At 52.7% G+C, this 23,229-nt stretch overlaps 1 protein-coding gene across 1 annotated transcript in view; it reads right to left on the bottom strand.

Moving 5' to 3' along the window:
• The window catches only part of SCN5A (sodium voltage-gated channel alpha subunit 5), a 103,118-nt gene extending 84,205 nt beyond the window's left edge, over nt 1-18,913 (bottom strand). Inside the window, exons 1-2 of the mRNA XM_054552283.2 lie at nt 18,743-18,913; nt 2,179-2,503 (exon numbers count right to left, since the gene is read on the bottom strand). Of these exons, the coding sequence (XP_054408258.2) occupies nt 2,179-2,451 (273 nt within the window). The 5' untranslated portion in view covers nt 2,452-2,503; nt 18,743-18,913. The remainder of the gene's footprint in view (nt 1-2,178; nt 2,504-18,742) is intronic.
• Between the last annotated feature and the right edge of the window lie 4,316 nt (nt 18,914-23,229).

The following is a 23,229-nucleotide window of genomic DNA, read 5'->3' as shown; positions in this document are numbered from 1 at the left end:
GGAAAATGAAAATGCAGAAGCAGTCCCCTGAGAGAGCTTTTCTTGGGACCCTGTCTCCTGGAGTCCAGGACAAATGTCAGCCCCATCCCACAGGACACAGCCTACTGCCTCCCTCCAGAGGATCATGAACAGTGCAATGCAACCCCTCCCTGAGCTTCTGGAAGATCCTTTCTACACAGCACAATGGGGCACAGGAGCGGGCAATGAGAGCTGAATGCTGAGACACATGCACATCAGGTGCCCAAGCAGCCCTTGAGGAGAGCTGTGCCTCCCCACCTGCCCCGGTGTGTGGTGGTCACAGCTCTGTGGCCTCACAGAGGTCTAGGGGAATGTCACAACCTGACATTCCCCTGAGACCTCCCTCACTTCCACCCATGGGCAAGGCAGTGAGTCCACTGGTCTGCCGAATGAGCTGGTGGGACAAGGTTCTACCCAATCTGGTCTGGGGAGACAAGCTGACTGGATAGATTAGGACCAAAAGTTCTGTTGTGGTGCCTCCATTGCCTTGTGGGGCTGCAGGCAGCGTGGCCAGGGATCAACAAGTGGAAACAGAAAGTGAGAGTCCGGAATCATCCCTGGAGCTGCTGTTCAAGCATTCCCAGACCCAAGGACAGAAGAGATGGTGTCCCTGACCTCTCACAGGCTCAGCTGCCACCAGCCCCCAAAAGCCCAGTCCAGTCTTGACCTCAACCTCAGTCGGGTCCACCTGCCGTGGAGCCTGCCTGTCCCAGCTAACTTCAGCCTAATCGCCACTCATCCTCTCCCCATAAGCTTGACTCACACTACCAGCTGTGGCCTTAACCCCAACCCCAATTCCTACTTCCATCTCCAACCAACCAGGACCTAGGCCCGCCCACCTTGACTAAGCCCACCTTCCAGCCTCATTCTGACTCCAGCTGTGGCCCCAACCTGGCCTGCACTCCACTGGAGTCACTTGAACCAAGGGAAAGTTCAGCTGGGGGCTTGGGAGCAGGACCAAGTTCAAGGCCTCCTCCCCCACCTGTTTATGTGGACTGGGTGGGCTTTTACTTCACATGCACAACCACTCACACATCCAATGCATGCATGCACACCCAAAGACGCGCCCCAGGCGCGTCTTTAAGACCAAAGAGCATCCCCAGGCTCTTGGTCTTAAACCACAGTCACACACCCTTGTAGTCACATTCTCGCACTGGCCACACCAGCCCTGTCTGACCCCCATGAGCTTCCTCAGCCTGGTGCTGACTGCAGTACTGTGCCTGGCCACTGTCTTCCTCATACTCAGCCTTCTGGGAAAAAGACCTCCCCCAAATTCAAATCCACCTTCCTCTGGAAGTAAGGCCCAGAAGTGTGGGTAGCTTGGAGACCAAGCCTCTGTGGGAGCTCTGTGTGTGGTGGGGTTCAGGGATGGGGCACAAATGGGCCTGAGATCCGGAGGAGGGAGGCCAGGGCAGGGGATTCAGACAGGGGCAGTTACCTCTTGGGTTGGAGCCATGCTAGGAGGAAGCCTGAGTCTCCCTGCCCTAGTGGACAAAAGCCACTTCCCTTCCCTATGATCAGAAGGGACAATGCAGAACATCACGCGCCACCCTCCCCCAAAAATCCCCCAGTGATCACTGCCCTCTCCATCCCTCTCAGACTTTCCACTGGACTTCTTGGTCCCGTGGCCAGCCCTCAAAGCTCAGGGAACTGCTGCTGTGGCTGTGGCCTGAGCCAGCCAGCATAGCCATGCATAGTTCGTGGGTGTGGGGGCTACATGCTGTCCCCATTAAGGAGAAAGGACCACATGCTATGCTCTGTGGCCCAAACTCAGGCAGGGCCCAAATGCAGGCCAGAACTCGGGGCTTGACTCCAATTCACACACACACCACACAACGGGGAGGAGTCCTTCAGGGGTGAAAATCTAACCACACGTAATTCCCAAAGAAGGTAGTCACAGGAGGCGTGTTTTCCCTGAGGCTACCCTCTCTTCTTCATTACACCAAACCAGCATCCCAGGCTGCGTAATTCCTGTTTTTATTCCAGAATTCCAAAATTAAGGTGATTGGAATATAGATCACCAGTGACTCATTCCCCCAAAGCCTCGTGAGCCACCCTAAACAGAGCCCCATATGGAGGCCAGGCCCTCTTCCCCCTCTGCTCCATTGACAAGGGAGTTGCACAGAAGGGTAGACAGGGCTGGAGGTGGGTGGTAGTCACCTTTTGGGTGCTATAGAAGGGGTCCAGGTCCTCCAGGGGCTCTCCGATGAGCTCTCGGGGTGGATTGCCATAGAGATCTGGCAGCTTTTTAGAGGCCTGCAGGTCCAGCTGGGGCCGGGGAGCCTCCTCCTCAGGCAGCCCCTCTCGGCTCTCCTGCAAGGTGGTTGAGCCGCGGGCTTGCTTCTCCACCATGCGCTTCTCAATGGCTGCCAGGGACTCCCGTGTGAACCTGCGGAAGCTGCTGGTGCCCCGAGGTAACAGGAAGTTTGCCATCTTCTCATCCTGCTTCTGGGCACAGGCTCTCCTCACGTTGCCTGTGGGGAAGCTGGAAGAAACAGACAATGGGCCTGATGCTATGCCCAGGGACAGAGGGCAGGGTGGGCAGACCTCCTGGAGGTGGCTGTGCTGGTGGAGGGAGGGACACCATTTGCAGAGAGGCTCCAGACCCCAGGATGCCAACACCTCCACAGGCACACCTGGGCAACACTGGCCTGGGTAAACCCAAAGCCTCCCAGGCTACGGGGCATGCATGTAGACAGGCAGCAGGGTCACCTCCCCTTTCCCCTCCTAACAAGCATGTCTGAATTCAAGCAGGCAAGAGTGACTGTGTCATCCAAGCACCTTCTTCTTGCCCCATTCCACACAACAGGAAACACTTGCATCTTTTGGTTTCTTAACTGTCATCGCTTGAGACATTTCTCAGCTTGGAGTTGTCATCCAGATGTTGGCACCCTAGTGTACATAGCTGTGGTGGAGCCCCTGCAGAGGGGCTCCCAAGGAAATCCCCAGGGTGCAGAAACCTTCCGAAACAATCTGGCTCAAAAAATGGGCAATGCCTCCCTTGCCCATCTGAGCTATTTCCCTTCCTTGGAAAGGTCAAAATTAGTCTGGCACTTTAGGTAACCCGAAGATAACTCTGCCTTCCATCTCCCCCATCCCCTTTAAAAATACATACATGCTTACAGATTTTGTAATAACCAAATAAAATTCTAGTAATAAATTGAATCATACTGCAAAAAGAAAAATGGGAAGAGCTGATGGAGTATCTCTGGCTCCTCACACTGCTCCCTGCTCCCCTCCTCCCAAATGTGAACAAATGAATGCTGATCTCAAGTGACAGCAGAACTGGAAAACGGTGACCACTCATCAGCGAGGACATCCAGCCGGCACAGGCATGTGACGCCAAACCGGGAGAATGTGGCCCCTGGTGGCCTCAAACAATCCAGAACCTGGTGTGAACACACTCTGCCTATGACACCGAGGCAGAAGAATGCAGTCCCAACTGCCCCACCAAAACAGGATGTGGCCGGAGCAGCTCCTGACTGTGACACCAAGCCGGGAGGCTGCATCGCTAATGACCACATCAAACCGGGGAATGGTGGGCACCCGTTCAAGAGGGCACGGTGGACACCTGTTGGACATCTCTGCCAGAACAGAATCCTTTTCCCTCACGAGGGTCAGCTTTGCCTTGAGCTTACACTTCTGCAAAACATGTCACCGATGACCCCAATGAGCTGCTGCCGTACCAACCCCTGCACATGGCTGGCAAACGGCCTGGACTTTGGGGCCACAGCCCTGAACCCTGGATTGCTGTGAAGCAGGCACCTGGCCAAAAGACAGGTAAATAGTGAGCAAACACAACACACTCAGGCCTCAAAAGGGCACCTCTCGTCCCTGGGGAAGTGTGGAATGAAATTTGTGAAGGGAGGCAGGACAGAGGTCCCAGGACCCACACGTTAAGAGCCACTCTGTGTCTTTTTCTTGTTTAATTCAAGTAAAGTTAAAGGAACATCTTTGTTAAAAACAGCAGATGAGGGAGTAGGTTTCTACTCTATAAAAGCATTTCCCTGTCTCCCTTCCATCTTTGAGTGAACAGACAGACATCTGTAACACTCATCCATGCATGTGAGTGAGGACTTCTTTTTTTTTCTTAGCTCATGGAAATTTGGGTAATTTTAAATGATTTTCTTTATACTTGTCTTCATTGCTTGAATTCTTTAAAATGAGCTTGCATTATTTTTACAGAAACAATAAAACTCATTTGTCTTTTTATTTTAAAAATTAAAAAAAAAAAACAGTTTGGATGACAGCAGCTTCTTACAGGGCAACCCTCTCCACTGTGAGCAATCAGTTCCATAAATTGGGAAGCCACCTCTTTTGCTTGGACTTACTTCCTAAAAATAGTGTTCTCTGTCTCACTGTATCCATCTGTGTCCATATGCCTGCAAGGGTTGTGGGGACACATGCACGCCCATGGATCTGCAGAGGCTCACTGGTACACACTGGCAAGGGTTTGTGTGTGTGTGAGAGAGACAGTGTGCGTGTGCGGGTGCAAGCTTACACCTGCACATATGTCTGTTCTAGTAAAGGTGTGTTTTTAATTTGTATTAAGTAAAGGATTCATGCAGTTACATGCACGTAAGTGTATAGATGGAAGAATTTCCACAAACGGAACATACCTGGTAACCAGCACCCAGACAGAGAGATAAAATGCTCCCAGTCTCTCAGACTTAGGCTGCCCTCCAGTCACTAAATACCCTCCTTTGCCCAGGGAATCACTCTCCTCACTGCTAATGGCATAGATTAGTTTTGCCTGTCTATGTATTAATAGTTCAGGGGCCCTTCTTAACAGACTCCGTGAAGGGGTGGTGGAGAGATTTAGGGGAGAAACCGCATCTCCTTCTCATTAACCTCTAATTCAAATTTAGCATTTCCTTCAATTGTGAATGTAGGCAACAAAGCAGAAATTGTGACCAAAAGAAACTGCAGATATTTCCCTGTCATGTTACAGTTGCTGCTGGCCTCTCAAATAACATTAATACTCATCACGACTTCAAAATTATAGCACTTAGATTTGCTGCTAGACCTTAATATTTAAAACATGAATAAAGACATATACTACTCTATCAAAAGTTGGTTTCTGTGTTCCGATAGCTGTATTTCAATATAGCTGGTTTCCTTTTTAATCCTATGTGTTTTATTTTGTCTCAAAATATGTGCTTCTGAGATGGGCTTCGCTCAACTGGTAGAGAAAGGTTAAGACCCTGGCTTGGTCCTTGCTCAGGTGCTGATCCTGGGGTCCCCTCCTCTGCACCTCAGCTCCTCATCTCTAAAGAAGGATGAGGCGAGCCTCCAAGTCCTTTCTGGGATTCTATAATGCTCTTACCGTGAGTGGTTTCAGCCACTCCCCTGGCCTCTGGCTCTGACTTACCTGGACTTTGTGTCATTTCTGGGTGTGGATTGGGACCCCAGTCTGCCCCACCCTTGGACCTGAGAAATTCCATTCTGAGTCTTGCAGTGGCCCTGTGGGATGGACAAAGACCAGAGAGGCAGATGTCCTACGTCCAAGCACTTCCATACCCTCTCCAATCTTCTCCATCCAAGGCCTGGTGAAGAAGCCCTAGGTCCTAAGAAGGATCCTATCCCAGCTGGCCTCCAGCAGAGCATCCACTTGCTTGGGGTCCTGGCCTGGGAGGGGTATAGTCTGCCCAGGGGAGCTGCTGAAACCAGATTCCGGATGAAGCTCTCTGCTGCAGCAGCCGGGCAGCCTCATGTTCCAAAGTAAACCTACCAAGAGCGTCCTTTGTCTCTGGGGCCCCCAGGCGGCTCCTGGTGGGCGAGTGGGATCCGCTTTCTCCCTTGTTCTCCCACCACCTGCACCTGGCTCTGGCCCTGCCCTTCCTTTAGCAGCTCAGGGCCCACGCCCTGCTGTGGCCAAGCCTGGCTGAGCCCCGGCTGCAGGGTTTCCGGTGCTGCCAGGGTGAGGAGGGCTCAGGGGTGGTCTGAGGATGCTCCGGGCTCAGGTTCAGCCACACCCCTCAGGCCTAGGATGTCAGGCCTGCAGATTTCAGAACCCATCCCCTGGCTGTGGAAGGTTGTAGGGGAAAATAGGTAAGCAGGGGCCCCTGGTCTTGTTCTCACATAGCCCCAGAGTTTGGGGAGGCTGGACCTGGCTTGATTGTAAGACCACAGTCGCTCATCCCCTAGATGCCAGCACCTCATGATTCTCCACACCACCCCCCCCCCAAGGACAGCTGCTCCATCTGCATCAGCTCGGCCATCTGCAGCAGCCCTACCACAGCTCATCAGGCTGGGACCGCTCCATCCAGCTATGCACTCTTCCGGGGCCAGGCTTCCCTGTCCTTTGGGCTTCACTCTAGAGCCCCACCCTCAACTCCATCCTGCCCCAGGTTCATCAGCTTCTGGAACTGGATGCATCCCTCCCTGCATCTGGAAGCCTCCTGAGAGCTCATGATGGGAGCAGACTGTGAATCTTCCTTTCCAGACTGGTTCCTCCTGACACCCTTTCTTCTGGCACTGGCCACAAGTTCCCAACCCTCACCCAACATCACTGCCCTGGGACAGGCCTCCTTGCCCCTGCTTGGACCATGGCAGTGCCTCCCTCTTTCCTTCTATCCCACACATGCAGCCCCCTGCTCCTAGATTTAGACATTCTCCAACATTCTGTGTGCCCTGAGTGATGCCAGAGTCACCTCCTGCTCTCCTCCCCACTCTGCCTCCTCCAGGACACCTCTTCTGACTGCCCACCCACCCACACTGACTCCTTCCTCTGTGCCCCCTCACCCAGCTCTGGCCCCTTCCTGGCCTCTGCTGGTTACTGACAGGCCCTGTAGTATGTGTATTCACATCAAGGTAGAGATGCTGCACAAGGAGAATATTAACTGTTCACACCAGAAATTAGACCCCCCTGCACTGTTTTCTCAACTGGCTTTCCTGAAGGAGGGTTTTCTGAATGCAAAGGCACACAGCTGGTGCTCAATCAGCAATGGTGACACTGCTATGACAGGACACAATAGCCAGGCAGGTAGAGAGCAGCTGTAGGCACTGTCTAAGGTGGGAGATGGATGTGGGGGGAACTACTCGTCCCGGTTTACATGGGACTTTCCTCATTTTGGCAGTAAAATTTCTGCACCTTGGGATACCCCCCAGTCCTGGACAAATCAGGTCACCCTGGGGAGCCTCCCCTCTCCTTGCAGCCCCTCCCTACTCACTCCCCTCCCTGATTGCAAAGGAAGGCACACTTCAACCTCCTGAGTCACGTCTGGCATTTTGGTCTCCTTGGAATCGGAGCCTCTGGAACACAGCATGCAAAGAATATTCTTTGCCATGTAAATTTATGCAAAGCATTGTGTGGAAGTGGTTCCCAGGCTTCCTAGAAAATCTCTGTGGGCTTCCTCCACTCTGTGCTCCTCTCTCCTGCCCTGCAGTTGGGGTGACCTCGGGCTGGAGCACCCAGCACCTAGGGTTTGCAGTCTCACCAACCCCAGAATACAGTGCAGCTTTGTCCGGCCACAGGGCACTCCCCTTCTGCCTGCCCCTCGGTGCTAAAGAAGAGGCTCAGGAAGAGGGTGTGGGTGCTCTCAAAACAGGAGCTCACTCCCCATAGGTGGAGGTCAGGACTCCCTGATCACACTCTGATCATACTCCACAGATGAGCACAGGGCCCCTGCTCTCTACCCTGGCTGACGGGACTCCCTCCAAAGGCGAGTCTCGGTGCTCCTGGCCTGGCAACACCAGGGACAGGAGAATGGGACTAGATGTAGCTTGACAAGCTGTAACTTCACCCCAATCATCCACAGGCCCCCAAATGTGGAGATGACAGCTAGGAACCTCGCTCATTCCAGGCTTCCTTGCTTGGAGTCACCCATCAGAACTTCTAGCCCTGCTTGTAAGGCAACTGCATTTTTTCCTTGAGAACACGTCAACCCATCAACACCTCACAGACTCATTTTATTAATTGACTGATTCAGTGAACATTTAATCAGCACCCATTGTGTACATGGTCCTAAAAATGACTACACAGAATACTTTTCTTCCCAAAGTGATGGATCCCAAATCAACAAGAGATAATGAGGGGATGAGGAAGAGTCATCAGTAAAGACAGTCTGTGATGGCTGGCAAGGAAATTCACCCAGACTTGCTGACATTGGCAACGAGGAAATGCCCTGAGCCAGAGAAACAGGCCTTGCATCCACCTTCGCCTCCCGCTCTGGCCTCCCACCTCACCCTCTTAAAAATTTCCTGTTCCTAGGGATAAGGAAGTGGTTAGGGCTGTGCTTGGAAGCCAGCTCACCTGAGTGAATCTGGGCCCGGGCCACGCATTTGTCTTGTGTCTTTGGGCACATTAATTGATTGATGTTTCTCTACCTCAGTTTTCCCATTCGTAAAATGGGGTTAATAATAATATCTATTTCACAGGGCTGCTGTGAAACATAAATGTATTGATATTTGTACATGCTTGGCACACAGAAAGTGCCAAATGAATTTAGTTGCTATTGTGGTTATTGTTGTTATTATTATTCTTATGAGAGATCAAGCTCAGAAGGCCTCCTTGTTGCCCACACCAGCCCTCCCTGCCTGGGCTAGCTCTTTCCCTCCTCTCTGTATTCCTGGCACACTTGAATTGCCACCCTTACTTCAGCACAGGATGGAGTAGTTTACTTGCACGCCTGCCTCTCCCCTGGATTTTTGTCCTGGTCTCCCAAAGCAGGGACTGGTGAATGAAGGAATGAAAGAATGAGGGAGTGTGGGATTAACCTTCCTGTTGCCTGGATATACACTCACTCACACTGTGACTTAGTCCCTTTTCTAGACCTCAGTTTTTCCAACCCCAGGCACTGGACTAAGGACCACCCCAGCAGCATCACATGCTCATTCTGTGCCTTGCACTGCACTTGGTGCTGTTCGTGGATCACCTTCCTTCATCCTTGCAACAATCCTAGGAAGACGGGGGTTATTAGCCTCACTTTACAGATGGGAAATCTGACTCTAGGAGAGATGAAGTGAGCCCGTCTGTCTGAAGCCAGGCCTGTGAGCCTACCCATTGCACCGCATTGCCTCCTACCTCTGCGTGCAGAGAGTGGGATAAAGGCTCATGGCTTGGCCTATGGCCTATGGCCCATCTGCCTGGACTGTGTCTGTGACCCCCACTTCAAGACCCCACTTCAAGAGTCAGCCCTGTTAGCCTCATCTGAGCCTGGTTCTCCCTCTATGCAGCCCAGATGCTCCCAGGGAGACCTAGCCAATTTCTGCCCATGCCCGAAGAGTCAGCAGTTTTCCTGGCAGAACCGATTCCCCAGCAGTTTTTCTCTCCAGCTCAAGCACTGTCCGACAACAGGGTGGCCACTCATTCACTGCATGTGGCGACTAAGTGCTTGGAATGTGGCTACTGTGGACTGAGTTGTGCTATTGTAAAGTCACATCCATTTTGCAAGCTTAGTACAATAAGGAATGTTGACTATTTCGTTAATAACTTTTAATATTGATTACAAGTTAAACAGATAACATTTGATAGTAGTATACTGGATTAAATAAAATGTGTTCAAGTTAATTTCACTTTTTTTTAGTTTAAAAAATATGGCTGTTAGAAAATTTAAAATTGCATATGTGGCTTGCATTTGTGACTCATATTATATTTCTGTTGGATGGCACTGACATCAAGTTCCAGCCACCAGGCCCCAAGCCCTTAAAAAATTCTACCTGAGGCCAGGCACAGTGGCTCATGCCTGTAATCCCAGCACTTTGGGAGGCCGGGGCAGGTGGATCACCTGAGGTCAGGAGTTCGAGACCAGCCTGGCCAACATGGTGAAACCCCATCTCTATTAAAAATACAAAAAATTAGCCGGGCATGGTGGCAGGCACCTGTAATCCCAGCTACCAGGAGGCGGAGGCAGGAGAATTGCTTGAACTCGGGAGGCGGAGGTTGCAGTGAGCGGAGATTGCACCACTGCACTGCACTCCAGCTTGGGCGACAGAGTGACACTCTGTCTTGGGCGGGGGTGGGCGGGGGGAAGACTTCTACCTGCTTTGGGGGTGGGGCTGGGGGTGGGAGCCGCAGGGAAGGATTGAAAGAGCATTGTTCCCCGCAGACCAGAAAGTGGCCATCCTGGTTTCCGGCAGTGGCTGTGGGTGGTTGTGGAGGCTCAAGCCACAGGTTGGGATGCTGGGGGATGTAAGTGGGAGGGATCGACAGTAAGTTTCAGACCATCCCTCCTGCCCAGGCAATTGTCTGCACAGTCTCGGCTCTCCTGGGCTAACAGCTTGGACAAAGGCTCAGTGGGGGTGCCAGCTGGTGCTTGTGGCCTGTGCTTTCAGGTCCCTGCTCCCAGATCAAAGGCACATTGGTCCGTCCTTGCACAGGGCCTCAGCTAACCAGCTCCCCACAGACTCCGCTCCTTTGAGGCTGCATAGGCATTAACCCTGTCCAGTCTGGAGCCCAGTTCTGGGGGAGATGGGAGAGTCTGAGGAGCCTGTCCTTCTCTACTCTTAATCTCCGCCTCCAGCGATCTTGCTAAGTCCTGCAGAATCATCCCCATCCCTCCCGGAGGTGGAGGAGAACACACCCACCCTGAAGCTGGGGAATGCCCTCATTTACATACATTTGCATCTCATTTATTCCAACACCCAGGCTGAAGCTGAGGCTAATTCAGCTGACAGGAAAACCCCACCCGCTTTAGCTCTGCTGCTCTGCTGAAGTGATTCCCCAGGCAGGGATGAAATGAAATGGGGGTCCCTGAGACCAGGTCCCCCTCCAGAGGTGGGAGCTGAGGAAGAGTGGGCTCTTCGGCCTGAGCCCTGAATTTCGCCTACCTCCCAAGGACAAACTGGCCTGGGGGTAGCCACTCTCTTCCCTGAAAGGCGGATGGCCCTGCTTTTTTCTTCATAGCCCTTCTGCACAGTAAGGATGGGGGCCGGGGGCTTGGCAGCAGCTTATTTAACCCATCGACTGTTCATCAGTGTCTGGGTGCCAGGCCAGGGGAACTGCAAAAGGCCCAGGTCGTTCAGGTACCCCCTCCACAGGGTACAGGGCACCCCCCCTCCCCCAGGCCCGAGTCTTCTTTGTCAGCCCCTTTACACATGCCCAGGTCCATCCACAGGGGATCTAGAATACGCTGAGTGGCACTTCGCTGTCAGCCAAGGCAGCACAGCCCCTTGGCCCTGGGTCTCCAGGGCGGGGACCTGGATGGTCTAATACCCTGAAACCACAGAGACCCAGAGTTGGAGAGCCAGCTTAGTCACCCAGGGGCATTCCACCCCAGACCCCAGATCATCTCTGTGTAAACCCACATGGTACACATAATCAGGCCAGAAAGGTGCCCACATGTGGCCCTGGAAACACCCTCATGGCACACAGGTGCCCGAGACAGCAATCAGCGTTCTAAGTCTCTTTCTAGCTCAATTCCTCCCAACTCATTTTTCTCAATACTTGAGCTGAAAAAAAGCTTCACAGAGGAACTGTGCACTGATGCCATGGCAACTGAGGCATTTATGGGGCACCTACTGTGTGCACCAAGAGAGATGGAAACCTGGGAGGCCCACCTCTAGGGTCTCTTAGTGTCCAGAGGGAAATAAGCCAATCAACCAATACACTAAATTTATGCCACAAAAGTGTCCATGATGTATTATAGCCAAATGTGCAACACTTTTTTCTTAATATTCTTTCGTACTGAGGTATTCTTTAAACACAAGAAAATGCTTTAGGTATACAGTTGGATGAGTTTTGACAAATGCATACACCTGTGTAAGTGCCACTCACCCCAGAAAACATCCCCTCACCCCAGAAAGTCCCACTATTCCTTTCAGTCAACTGCTCTGATTTCTGTCACCTAGGTTGGTTTTGCCTGTTCTAGAACTTCATGCATATGGAATTCTACCTTATGGGCTCTTTTGTGTCAGGCTGTTTTTGCTCAACACGATGTTTGAGATTTTTACCTTTTATTTGTTGGCGAGTGTGATCTAAGCTCCCTGTGTAATGCACTGTGAATACAAGTCACCCATCTGGGGACACGTCCTTAATTTGATCATAAAAGGCGAGGACTGGAAGGGACCTGAAGTCCAGCTATCTCTGGGGACCGTAGGCCCCAAGGGATCCTTAGGGAGTTTTTTTCTCTCCTTCCCTCAGACTTCCTGAAACAGAAGCTCAGCAATTAGACATCTAATAGGCACCTAGGCTCAGCAAGCAAGTGGGGGCTTTCCTTGGGTTTCCAGTTTTGTTGGCAACTAGCTGTTGCTTTATTTAACTGGCAGTCTGTGCTGCATCTGACCCAGCACAGTGGTGAGACTTTGCTGCAAACGGCCGGCTGAGCTTCTGTGTCTTCTTCCAACCACGTCTATGAGCAGAACACGAGGAACAGAGGCTGGGGTGGGTGGCCTCTGGCCCTCAGCCTCCTTGTACCCCACACCAGCTGGTGTCCCTTGAATGGAGCCCTGGGCTCAGTACAGAATGAATGCGGGGCTGGGGTTCTTCCTAGGAGCATGCCCAGAGGCAGCAGAGCTGCGCAGCCAAGGGCGGGCACCTTGGCTCTGAGGAGCTTGTCTGGGCCACTTTCCTGCGCTTGGCCCAGGTCGATGAGGCTGGGGCTTTGATGGCCAGGCAGGGTGCACTGATTGGGCTGGGCTGGTTCCATCCATGGTCTGAATTTTTCCCCCATCTTAGATCATTTGGGGTACCTCCCAGCCTAGCCTGAGTGTAGGGGGATGGCTAATGTAGCTTGAGTACCCTGAGAACTGATTTGGTGCCTGAAGCCAGATTACCTCTCTCTGCTCTGCCATCTCTTTGAAAGCGGCCTCTTTCCTCGCACAGGCCTTCGAGGAATCAATACCCACCAGAACAGCATTTACCATTCTCCTGGTGCCAGGAGAAGCCTCTCTCCTGTTCAAAATCCATTCCCAGAAACCACGGGGGCTCCCTGGGCAAGGGCAAGGGTGAAGTCCTGTCTGAGCTCTGCCCACTTCCCCGTGTGACCTTGAGCCTATGGGGCAGCCAGCACCAGCCTCCGTCACCCAGGGCTGTTAGGCCAGGGAAAGCCCTTGGTGATGATGACAGGGTTTCTGAGTGGACAAGGGACCCTCCTGGGCACACACAGATGCTGTGAGAGCAGCTCCATCCCTCCACTCTGTTAATACCTCTGTGGGGACATGACTTTCCATTGCCTCCCTAGGAGATTTAAATAGAAGAAGAAACTAAAGAGGAGAGAAAGAACTGAAGCCTCAGCTTCAGTATAGACATTCTCTCCCGACAACAGGCCCAGCCACACGATCTGAGCGCTTACCTCTCCGAATTCTGTGCATCCTCTGTGGAGGGGTACCAGTCCCACCTTTTCCAGGCAGTCTCCCCTGGCTGCTCTGGGCCACACTGACCTCCCACCAGGGAAGCTCAGCCCCTAAGTTCAACCTTGCATTCTTCCTGTCCTGGGCGGATCTCTCCCTGGCCCTCTGAGGCGAACCTAGGAGGTCCTAAGAATTTTCACTGTCCTTTTCTGCCCCTCCAGAATAGTAAACAGAGTGAGGAATGGACAAGAGAGGTTGAGAAACTGTTCTATCAGACTCTGGCTTCGCAAATCACAACTAAATTTTATGTTGGGCTTGGGGCACACCAGGTACCCCTTGGGGAAATGAAGTTGCAGGGGGAGGCTGTGGGTACCAAGTTCCCCAGCCCATGGCTGTGGCTCTTCAGGAAAGACAAGTGACAGCAGGCGGGGTGGAGAAGTTAAGACAAGTGTTAAAGAATTGATGTCAGATGGTCCCAGTGTTGTGCCAGGGGTGGTGCCTACCTCCACAAAGCCTGGTCCTGGGATTTTCCCCACACTGGGGGTCCCAGGCTCCGAGAATTGACGTGGGGTCTCTATAAATAGCATCATTCCATATTGATCATCTTAAAAAGACACGGTATGTTCTAGGCCCACGGAGAGGAGAGTTGTGTCTAAAAATAGTTTCATCCCCAGGAACCGCTGCCAGCCTGAGGCGAGTGGCGTAAGCTGTGCATAGCCGAATGGGCAGTCTGAAGGGGTGGGCCAGAAACAGAGGCACAGAACCTCTCCATCCCTACCCCATTCCCTCTGCTCCAACCCACAGATTTCGCCCCTGCCTCAGGGCCTTTGCACTTGCAGTTCCCTCTGTAACATTCTTTCCCTAGATCTCCTCGGGCTTGGTTCTTTCATGTTATTCAGGTCTCAGTTCAGTCTCCTCCTTCAAGGGGCTTTCCCTGCCCAGCCAGTCTAGAGTCACCCCCATGTCTCTCCATCACATTGTCCTGTTGTATTTCTTTCATAGCACTAGCCCCATCTCCAATTATCTTCTGTATGGATTGGTTTAATGGTATCTCCCTACTTTTATGTAAACTTCATAAGAACAATTGTTACAGCTTGTACACCTTCTAGAACCTTCCATGGCACAAAGGCATGAACTCTGCCTCAGACCCCTGCATCAGGGCAGCCTGGGCTGGCAGCAGGCTGTGGGGCTGTCCCGTCCTAGGCTTCCCCTGCAGCCCTGGCCAGCCCTGTAGTGGGTCTGCTCCCCACGGGGCCCAGCCTCTGTCCACAGGCTACCCACTGGCCCTGCTTTTTCCTCTCTCTGCCTTCTTCATGTATTTAGCCACAGGGCTTTTACTCCAGCTCCCTTCTCCCAATCCTATCACCCTGGATACCCGCCCTAGAAAACTTCATCTTGTCCCTAAATACGGCTTTCTGGAACACCCTTCTCTCTGCAGAGCAAGGGCTCCCTTTCCTTTCTGCCTGCCACCCCTAGCAGGAACCACATTTGCTGCCATCAAAATCTCCCTCCCAGAGATTCACAGAAAGAGTTATTCCCTCTACCCAGGCCTTCCTGACTGCCCCCTGAACAAATAGTAACCACTACACACTTCACTGGTACAATCTTAACTCACAGACCTGCAGCCCTCACTGAGGGAAAGGCCTTCCCCCAGGCTCCTGCACGGTGATGTGCTGCACGGACATGCATGCCCACAGTGTCCACTCCAGGCTCTCCCGACAGCCCTCCCTGACCCCACCCCTCGCCAGCTCCCTTCTATCTCTCTCCTCCCTCTTCAACCATCAAACTCTTTGAAAGAGCTGTCTACACATGCTGTCTCCACGTCCTCACCTCCAGCTCGCTTCTCAACCCACTCCAAACTGGCTTCCATTCCCACCAAGTCACTCATTCATTCATTCAACAAGAACCTGTCTGTACTGGGCACTACATTCTGCGGGCGCTGAGTGGAGTTTCTCCTACCAAGGTCACCAGCACCCTCACCATGGCTCGATCTAATGGACACTTCTTTTTAAATTATTCATTCTTTTTCTATCTATCCATGAACTTCTGAGAATGCACCTTCAGTCTCTCAGCAGAAAGAAACAGGGCACTTTCCCTCCCCCCCGAGCAGGGCACTCTGCTTGCCTTCTGCAGCGCCTCCTACTCCTGGCTTTCCTCCTACCTCTCTGGCTGCTCCTTCTCAGCCTTCTCTGCAGACTTCTCCTGCTTTGACGGTTGGAGTGTTTCTGGGCTCCTGACTCAACCCCTTCCTTCTTACCCTCTACACCACGTTAGAATCACCTGGGTGCTTTCAAAACTCCTGATGCCCAGGCCTCATCCCAGGGTCAAATAAATTAGCACGTCTAGGGCTGGAGCCTGAGCATAGGTATTTTTACTTAAAGCTTTCCAAGTGATGCTAATGTCACCAGGATTGAGAGCCCCAGGTCTGCACTCTCGCTGGGCAATCTAACTCAGTGCCACATCTCCAATGACAACCTCTGCTGAAGACTCCAAGTTTCCATTTCCAGCCCAGATCTCCATCCTGAACATACTTCCTTCCTGGGCCCTTCCCTCCAACTACCTTCTGGATGTCAGTATCTGTCCCTGGAAGTACAACAGGTTCAAATCAGAACCTGTCACTTTTCCTTTGCCCTTCAGTGTGGGGAAAAAGAACATCTGTCACTTTTCCTTTGCTCTTCATCAAGCTTGCCAACCCAAATTTAACTTGCCCATTCTTCTTCTCATGGTGCGCCAGGGGGCAGCACACCTCACTTAGTGAGACATTGGAGGTGGGGAATGGGAGAGCAGCATGTCACTTGACAGAGAAGGAAGATGGGACACCATAAGTTCTATTACCTGTGGTAAGCTGCCAGTCACCTCTCCTTCAATGGAAAGACTTTGGATGGCACCCATGGTCTGAGCTGGGGAGGTGGTATAGTACACAGCAAATATTGACACTTGGGCTCAAACCCAAGTTTTGCTACTTAGAAAATGTGACGGTATGCAACTATTTAACCTTTCTGGACCACCAGTTTCACCATCTGCAAAATGGCCATTATGATGGTCGCTACCTCTAGGGTTGATGCAAGGATTCAGTGAGATTAACCGTATAAAGCGCTTAGTGCCATGCCTGGCCTGCAGAAAGCACTCAGTGAATGTTAGCTATTTTTAGTAACATTACTGAGGATAAATTCCCAATTCCTGAGCAGAGCTCACAAGGGCCCCCGTGACTGTGACCTTGGCTTTAACTCCGCTCTTCTCTTCCTCACACCATGGGGCCCAACAAATCACTCAACTAATAATTGTGCTGTTTCGCTTTTCTGTGCTTTTGTACATACTGGTCCTGACAGCTAGACTGCACTGTCCTTGCCTGGAAAACTCCTATTCACCCTTCGAAACCCAGTGTGGAAAGTTATTTTTTGTTAGAATAAGATTCTTGACTATTCCGGCCAAAGGTAACCACCTCTCCTGTGAGTGGGCTCTGGGGACACACTTCTACCACTGCACACCCTTCCAATAACCTTCCCAAGAGTGAGCATAAGCCAGGCTCCTCTGAACAGAACACAAACTGCAATTTGCCACTGTCCCTGGCTGCCCTCAGGACTCCCTTCTCTTTGGATTGCCTGGGCACCAGCCTCCGCTGTTCCCCCATCCCCAGCTGTCTCTGGTGCTTCCCACCAGTCCTCCAAGCCCAATCTTCATGCTGAGTGAGTCAATCCTAGAATTTTTCCAGAGTAGCTTTGATCAACACACAGAGAGGGGGCCGAGCACCTTGGAGCACAGCAGCTGCCCATGCCACATTGGGCTGAATGCTGGCTCTTGGCACCCCAGGGCCAGTTCCCCTTCTGCTCAGATCCTCCTGGCTCAGTTCTAGGCTTATTTGCCCCATAGAAAGTAGATCTCAAGGTGTCTTCACACTGAGTGGTGCCCCCAATCCACTGATTCTGTAGATGACATTGAATAAGTCCTTGAGCTCCTCTGGGCCTCAGTTTCCCCACTTGTAAAATATGGTGGTGATGACATGATTAAAAGTTTAATGAGGCTCTTTTCAGCACAGAGCTGGACACTGTAACATAGAATCTGTGTTCCACATCCTGGCTGTCACCTGACCTCACCCTCTCCACGCTCCTGCGACAGCAGCCTGACCACCCTCATTCCACCTCTCACTCATTACCACCGATTCATATGCACCTGCCCAATTCTAACTGAGTGGAGATGAGGTCAAAGAGATGGAGTTGAGGGCAGCGGCAAGGGCCTGGGCCCCCAGTAGCTGGGGCCTCTGCTGCTCAGGGTCCCACTAGATCCTGAAGGATGGTGGGAACCTGGGAGAGGGCTTGGGATGCCATGGCATGGTGGGGGTCACGTGGTTTGCCTGTCTGGGTGATACTGCCTAGGCTCACTGGGAGACACACCTGGGGTCTCACCAGGAGGCGAGCAGATGCCTGGGAATGGAACATAGGCCCAGGACCTTAAGAGGAGATAGATCCCATGGCCCGGGGCTGGGCTGAAGGCACTGAGGAGCACAAGAGTGAGTCCTGCACTATCTTAGCCATGGCTTCCTGATCTGGCTGTGCGCTGCTCTCCAACAGGTGTTTGCAAGGCAGGCCTACAGCCAGGGGCTTGTCCCCAACATCATTTCCCCCCATCCTCATCACCACCACTAACAGTCCCCACACCTCTGGCCCCCACCAGCCCTTGGCCTCTCGGACAAAGCTTGGCACCTCCACTTTCTTCCAGAGCGCCACCAAAGACGATCAAATAACACAGAGGTCGAGAGCCACCTCCCATCAGGGTGCGTGGATCTGTCCGGCTCAGAGAGAGGAGGGCAGAGAACTCTCTCCAATCTCAGCGCACAGAGATCTCCACCCCTTCGAGAAGCACAGAGATCAGATAGAGGAGATGCGGCCCCTTTAGGGCGTCAAAGGGCACCGAGATCTCTATATGGTCTAAACGCGCAGAGATCTCGTCTCACAGAGAGGACAGCCCCAGCGGATGGTTCCCCCTGGGCCCAGAGAAAGGGGGTGCGTGGCTTCCTCCCCCATATCCAGCCCTGCTCAGTCAGCCCCCGCAAACCCCGCTCTCTGGAACCACATTCACTGCGCGCCTAGTCGCCGCTCTGACCTTGGGGTCTCCGGCCTCCGGTATCCGGGTCCCAATCCCAGACCCTCCCCGAGCCTGCGCCAGGGATGGCCGGGAAGCTGGGGCCGCAGCTCCCCCTCCCCCGGCCCTCGACAGCGCACCAGGAAACCCGGAAGGAAAGGGAAGGGACCGGGGGCGCACGGTGATTAGAGACGTCTCCCCCGGGGATACCCTCCAGCCTGGCGGATCTGCGCCCCTTCTCCCCCTCCGGCTCTCTGGGGCACTGATTAGGGAGGGAGCGGCTGGGCGGACCCGGGGCAGGGGAGGAGCACGCAGGGGCTGGAGGCTTCGGCCCTCGGGGAGGAAAGTTGGGCGGCGGCAGGCGAAGGGGGCTCCGGCCGGCCCAGGGCTGCCGGGCGCCGGGCCGCTCGCTCACCTGCTGGTCCCCCGGCCCGGCCCCGGGGTGGGCGGCTGCTGCTCGGCGCGGACTCGGCTCGGCGCGGGGCTCGGGGCACTGGGCGCAGGCTCAGCGGCCCCGGGGGAGCGATCCCTGCATCCTACGGGCGCCGCCGCCGTCTCGGCTCCGCGGCTCCGTTCGGGCTCCCGGGCTGGGCAGGCGGCGCGGGCTCGGGCTGGGGGCGGGGTCGGGGGCGGGGTCGGGGCGGGCCCCGCCTGGGCTCGGCCTGGGGCTTGAGGCCCCGGGCTGGCTCCGCCCCAGAGCGACGCACCAGGGGCTCCGCACGTGGCTCTCCGCCCGCTCGGAGGGGGGACACACCGGCGCCCGCCGGGGCGCACACTCCCACACTGACCCTGGGGCTCACAGCCACAGACAGCCGCCCACGCGGCCGCGGACAGACAGACACAGGCGGGGGTACACACACGGCGACCCGGGGACGCTTCACCACAGATGGCCACCCACGCGGACGCGGACAGGCACACATTAACAAACACTGGCATACACACCAGCACCCGCCGGAGTATACACACACACACACACACACACGCAACCTTGCTGACTTGGGAAGGCTACCGGACACCCACCCACCCACGTGGACACGGGCATACACTGACACTCATGCCGAGACAGACACACGCTACCATAGGCATACCTGCACTGACACAGACACACACATGCACCCTGAGACAGATACACACCCCCACACACCCACACAGGCACAGACAGACACATCATTGACACACACTGACACTGAGGAAGACACTCTGACAAACTTAGACACCCACATGACTTAGACACACATCCACTGACACACTGACACAGAGACACACACACTCACTCGAACCACACTTTCCTGGAGACACACTTAGTGATGCCACAGAAATCTGCACAATGGTACACATCTACCTGAACACACTGACGCACATGCTGACAGAACCAAACACACACCCAGACCCAGAAGCAAGCAGGCAACCAACACAGAGACACCCACACGCGCGCGCGCACACACACACACACATACATATATATACATATATACCTCGTTATATATATACCTCCACCCTCTTGAGCCACGTACAACCTTCACCTTGACACACGCAGAACCTGGAGTCACATACCTACACACCCACTGTTTCTCACTCAGAGACATGGTCACAGGCACACACACACGGAGACATACGCTGACAAAACAGTTGCTCCCATGCCCATGCCCAGGGCCTATGGGGACACACTTCTTGTTTAAACAAAACAGGCCATCAGGGCAACCCGCTTGGGTCCCCTTCCACGCTGTGGAAGCTTTGTTCTTTCCCTCTTCACAATAAATCTTGCTGCTTCTAAAACAAAAACAAAACCAAAAACAAAACAAAACAAAACAACAACAAAAAACAGGCTATCAGCTTTTGCCCACGAAAAAAGTACAGTCATTGGAAGGGATGGTACACTTTTCTGCCACATTTTCAGGGCTCCCAGAAGCAAGAACCGCTCTTAGAGAGCCAAATGGGTGCCAGGGTCTCAGAGGGCACAGAGGTGCTGGGTTTGGGAGCCCAGAGGCTGGGACCTGCTCCTCCATGAAGGGGATCTTGGAGAGGTGGGAGGGCAAAGAGGGGAGTGTTGGGACAGCGTCCGTTTGCGACCTGGGTGTGGGGCTTCGTTGGACGCCTTAGGTACATACGGAGGGGCTGCTTTGCTTGCGGGAGGGGATCAGTAGGAAAGTCAGTCTACAGGAAAGTTCAGGACATGGGCCTCTCCGGCCCCGAGTTGAGTGGGGTGTCGGGTACAGACGGATGGACCACAGGTCGGCTGCCAGCCTTTAGCGCCTGACGAGCCTCAGGTTGGCTAGCAGCTCCCACTATCGGCCAGAAGGGGAAGTGCAGGCAGTGTCAACGTTTCAGCCCCCGTGCAGTACCGCCTTCCCAGAGTCACACCTACCAGGCAGGAGAGTACAGTAGCAGGAAGGTCCTACCTCCCCTAAGAACTTCCATCACGGGCTTCTCGGCCTCAGAATGAAGCTTCTACTTGCAAACTGACATTGGGCCAAGCAGGAGACAAGGCTAGGATAGAAGCTGCTGGGGGTAGGGGTGGATACCTGCCTCCCTTCCATCCATATGTAGCAGAAGTGGGATTTTCACTCTCCTGTTTAGTATTGGGCAACTGGATGTTGCCAGCAGGAGAGGTGGGTTGAGCCTCGTAAGTCTACATGCACCCTGAATTTAAACAGGGGAGAGAAGCCCAGGGGATGGGGAACCAGAGCTCTGACCCTGTGGAAGTTCATCCATAAAAGCACACCTTGTGGTCCAAGAAAGGCCTCAGAGTGCAGAGACAGGCAACAGGTGTCTGGAGACAGGCACTTCCTACAAAGAGCCCTTGCCAAGATCTTGGCTACTCCCTTCTCTTTGCCAGACCCTATTTAAATTTTTTGTTTTGTTTGAGACAGAGTCTTGCATTGCCTCCAGGGCTGAAGTGCAGCTGCGTGATCTCAGCTCACTGCAACCTCTGCCTCCCCAGTTCAAGCAATCCTCCTGCCTCAGCCTCCTGAGTCTCTGGGATTGCAGGCACTCATCATCATGCCCAGCTAATTTTTTGTATTTTTAGTAGAGACAGGGTTTCACCATGTTGGCCAGGCTGGTCTCGAACTCCTGACCTCGTGATTTACCCACCTCAGCCTCCCAAAGTGCTGGGATTACAGGCTTGAGCCACCATGCCTGGCCAACCCTATTTAATTAAAGCAATAAGAGGAACATGTTGTCGGCTGTCAGAGATAAATGTTTTTAAAAACTAGTATATCCTTTATTCGCCCCTCAGTTTTGCCCAAGGTTTGCCTTTACTTTGCCTCAGGTTCAAAGCTAGGTTAACCATATCATTACTCCCCTCTTGTGTTTTTGTTTTATTTCTTCCCCCATCATCACTCCACTGCCATCTCCTTCTCCACACAGGCACCTCTCTAAGAGCTAAAGTAGGTCTTTATGTGCACATCCTTGTAAAACAGGTAGTATTGTTGTTTGTGCATATGCGTTTTCTCTTCTAACAGCCCAAAGCTTTTCTTTTTATGTTTTACTTCTATTGAACCTACATAATGGAAAAGTGCACAAATCCTCAGTGTTCACTTGAAAGGGTTTTCTGTTGTTGAATACATCCGTGTGAGCAGCACAACACAGAAACCAAACGTTATCAGTACCACAGAAGACCTCTTTGTGCCTTCTTTCTGTCACCACCGCTACACCCACCCAGAGTTAACTACTACAGTCACATCGAATTCCCCTTGCTAGTTTTGCCTGGTTTTGATATTTATTTAAAGTGGAATTGTATAATAGGAGCTCTTTTGTGTCTGGTTTCTTTTGATCAGCTTTACGCTCATGAGAGTCACATGTTGCTGCTTGTTGTTGTAGTTCATTCATTCTTGTTGCTGTACAGCATCCTATTGTATGCATATACCAGACTTTACTCATTCTACTGCTGATGGGTGTTTGGGTAGTTTCTAGTTTGGGGTTCATGAGTAGCACACCTATGAACATTCTAGTACATAAATTTTGATGAACATATGTACCCATTTCTGCCAGGTACATATCTGGGAGTGGAATTGCTGAGTCATAGGATAGTGTGTGTTCGCTTTTAGCAGATGTTGCCAGACAGTTTTCCACAGTGGTTCCACCAGTATTCACTCCACCAGCAGTGAATGCATGCATCCTTTAACACTTAATACTTTTGTCATTTTCATTTTATCTCCTTCAGTGGGTGTGCAGAGGTTTCATATTCTGGTTTTAATTGGCATTTCCCTGATGACTAATGAAATTGAGCACATTTTTTATGATTAATGGCTGTTGGTGTGTATGTGCTTTTCATTTATATAAATGGGTATTGTTCTAGATTTCCTTCTTTTCCTTATGTTTCTCCCTCAACACCCTGCTTTTGAGCTGTATCTGTGTTGTGGCATAGGCAGCTGGCTCTTTGCTTCTGATAGCTGCAGAATGTTCTGTGTTCTGCATCCACAGCACTTTATTAATCCATTCCCCTTGCGGTGAGAGATTGAAGAAGGTAAGTGGATGGAAGAGTAGTAACTGTCTTGTGTTTCTGTTTTCTTCACTCTGCTAATTCCAGGGGTGGAGATGGACAAAGAAGAAAGTGGGGTCTCAGATTCATAAACAGTCAGGACCAGGAGGCATCTTAGATGGTGGAGGTGCAGGTTGGGGCTAAGAACAGGAGGCCTGGGGGAAAGGCCACACAAAGGCCAGCAGACCCAGAAACGCCTTGCCCAGCCCTCCCCAGCAGAGGCTGGTCCTGCCTCATGCAGATGGCTATCTCTGAGCTCTAGATGGAGGGCATCTGGCACAGTGGAGGCAGGCTTGAGGAACCTTACTGAAAGTAAGAGGGTTTAGTGAGAACCCTGGTTTCCTCCTTCTGCTGGGCGCTGGAACTCTGACTCTTATGTGCACTTCCCACTAGGCAGGGGGCTGGAGAATTTCACACTG

Source organism: Pongo abelii, chromosome 2 (genome assembly GCF_028885655.2).
Source record: "Pongo abelii isolate AG06213 chromosome 2, NHGRI_mPonAbe1-v2.0_pri, whole genome shotgun sequence".
NCBI classification, from domain to species: Eukaryota; Metazoa; Chordata; class Mammalia; order Primates; family Hominidae; genus Pongo; species Pongo abelii.
Note: the sequence above shows the minus strand (reverse complement) of the source record. Positions and strands in the feature narration are given on the sequence as shown.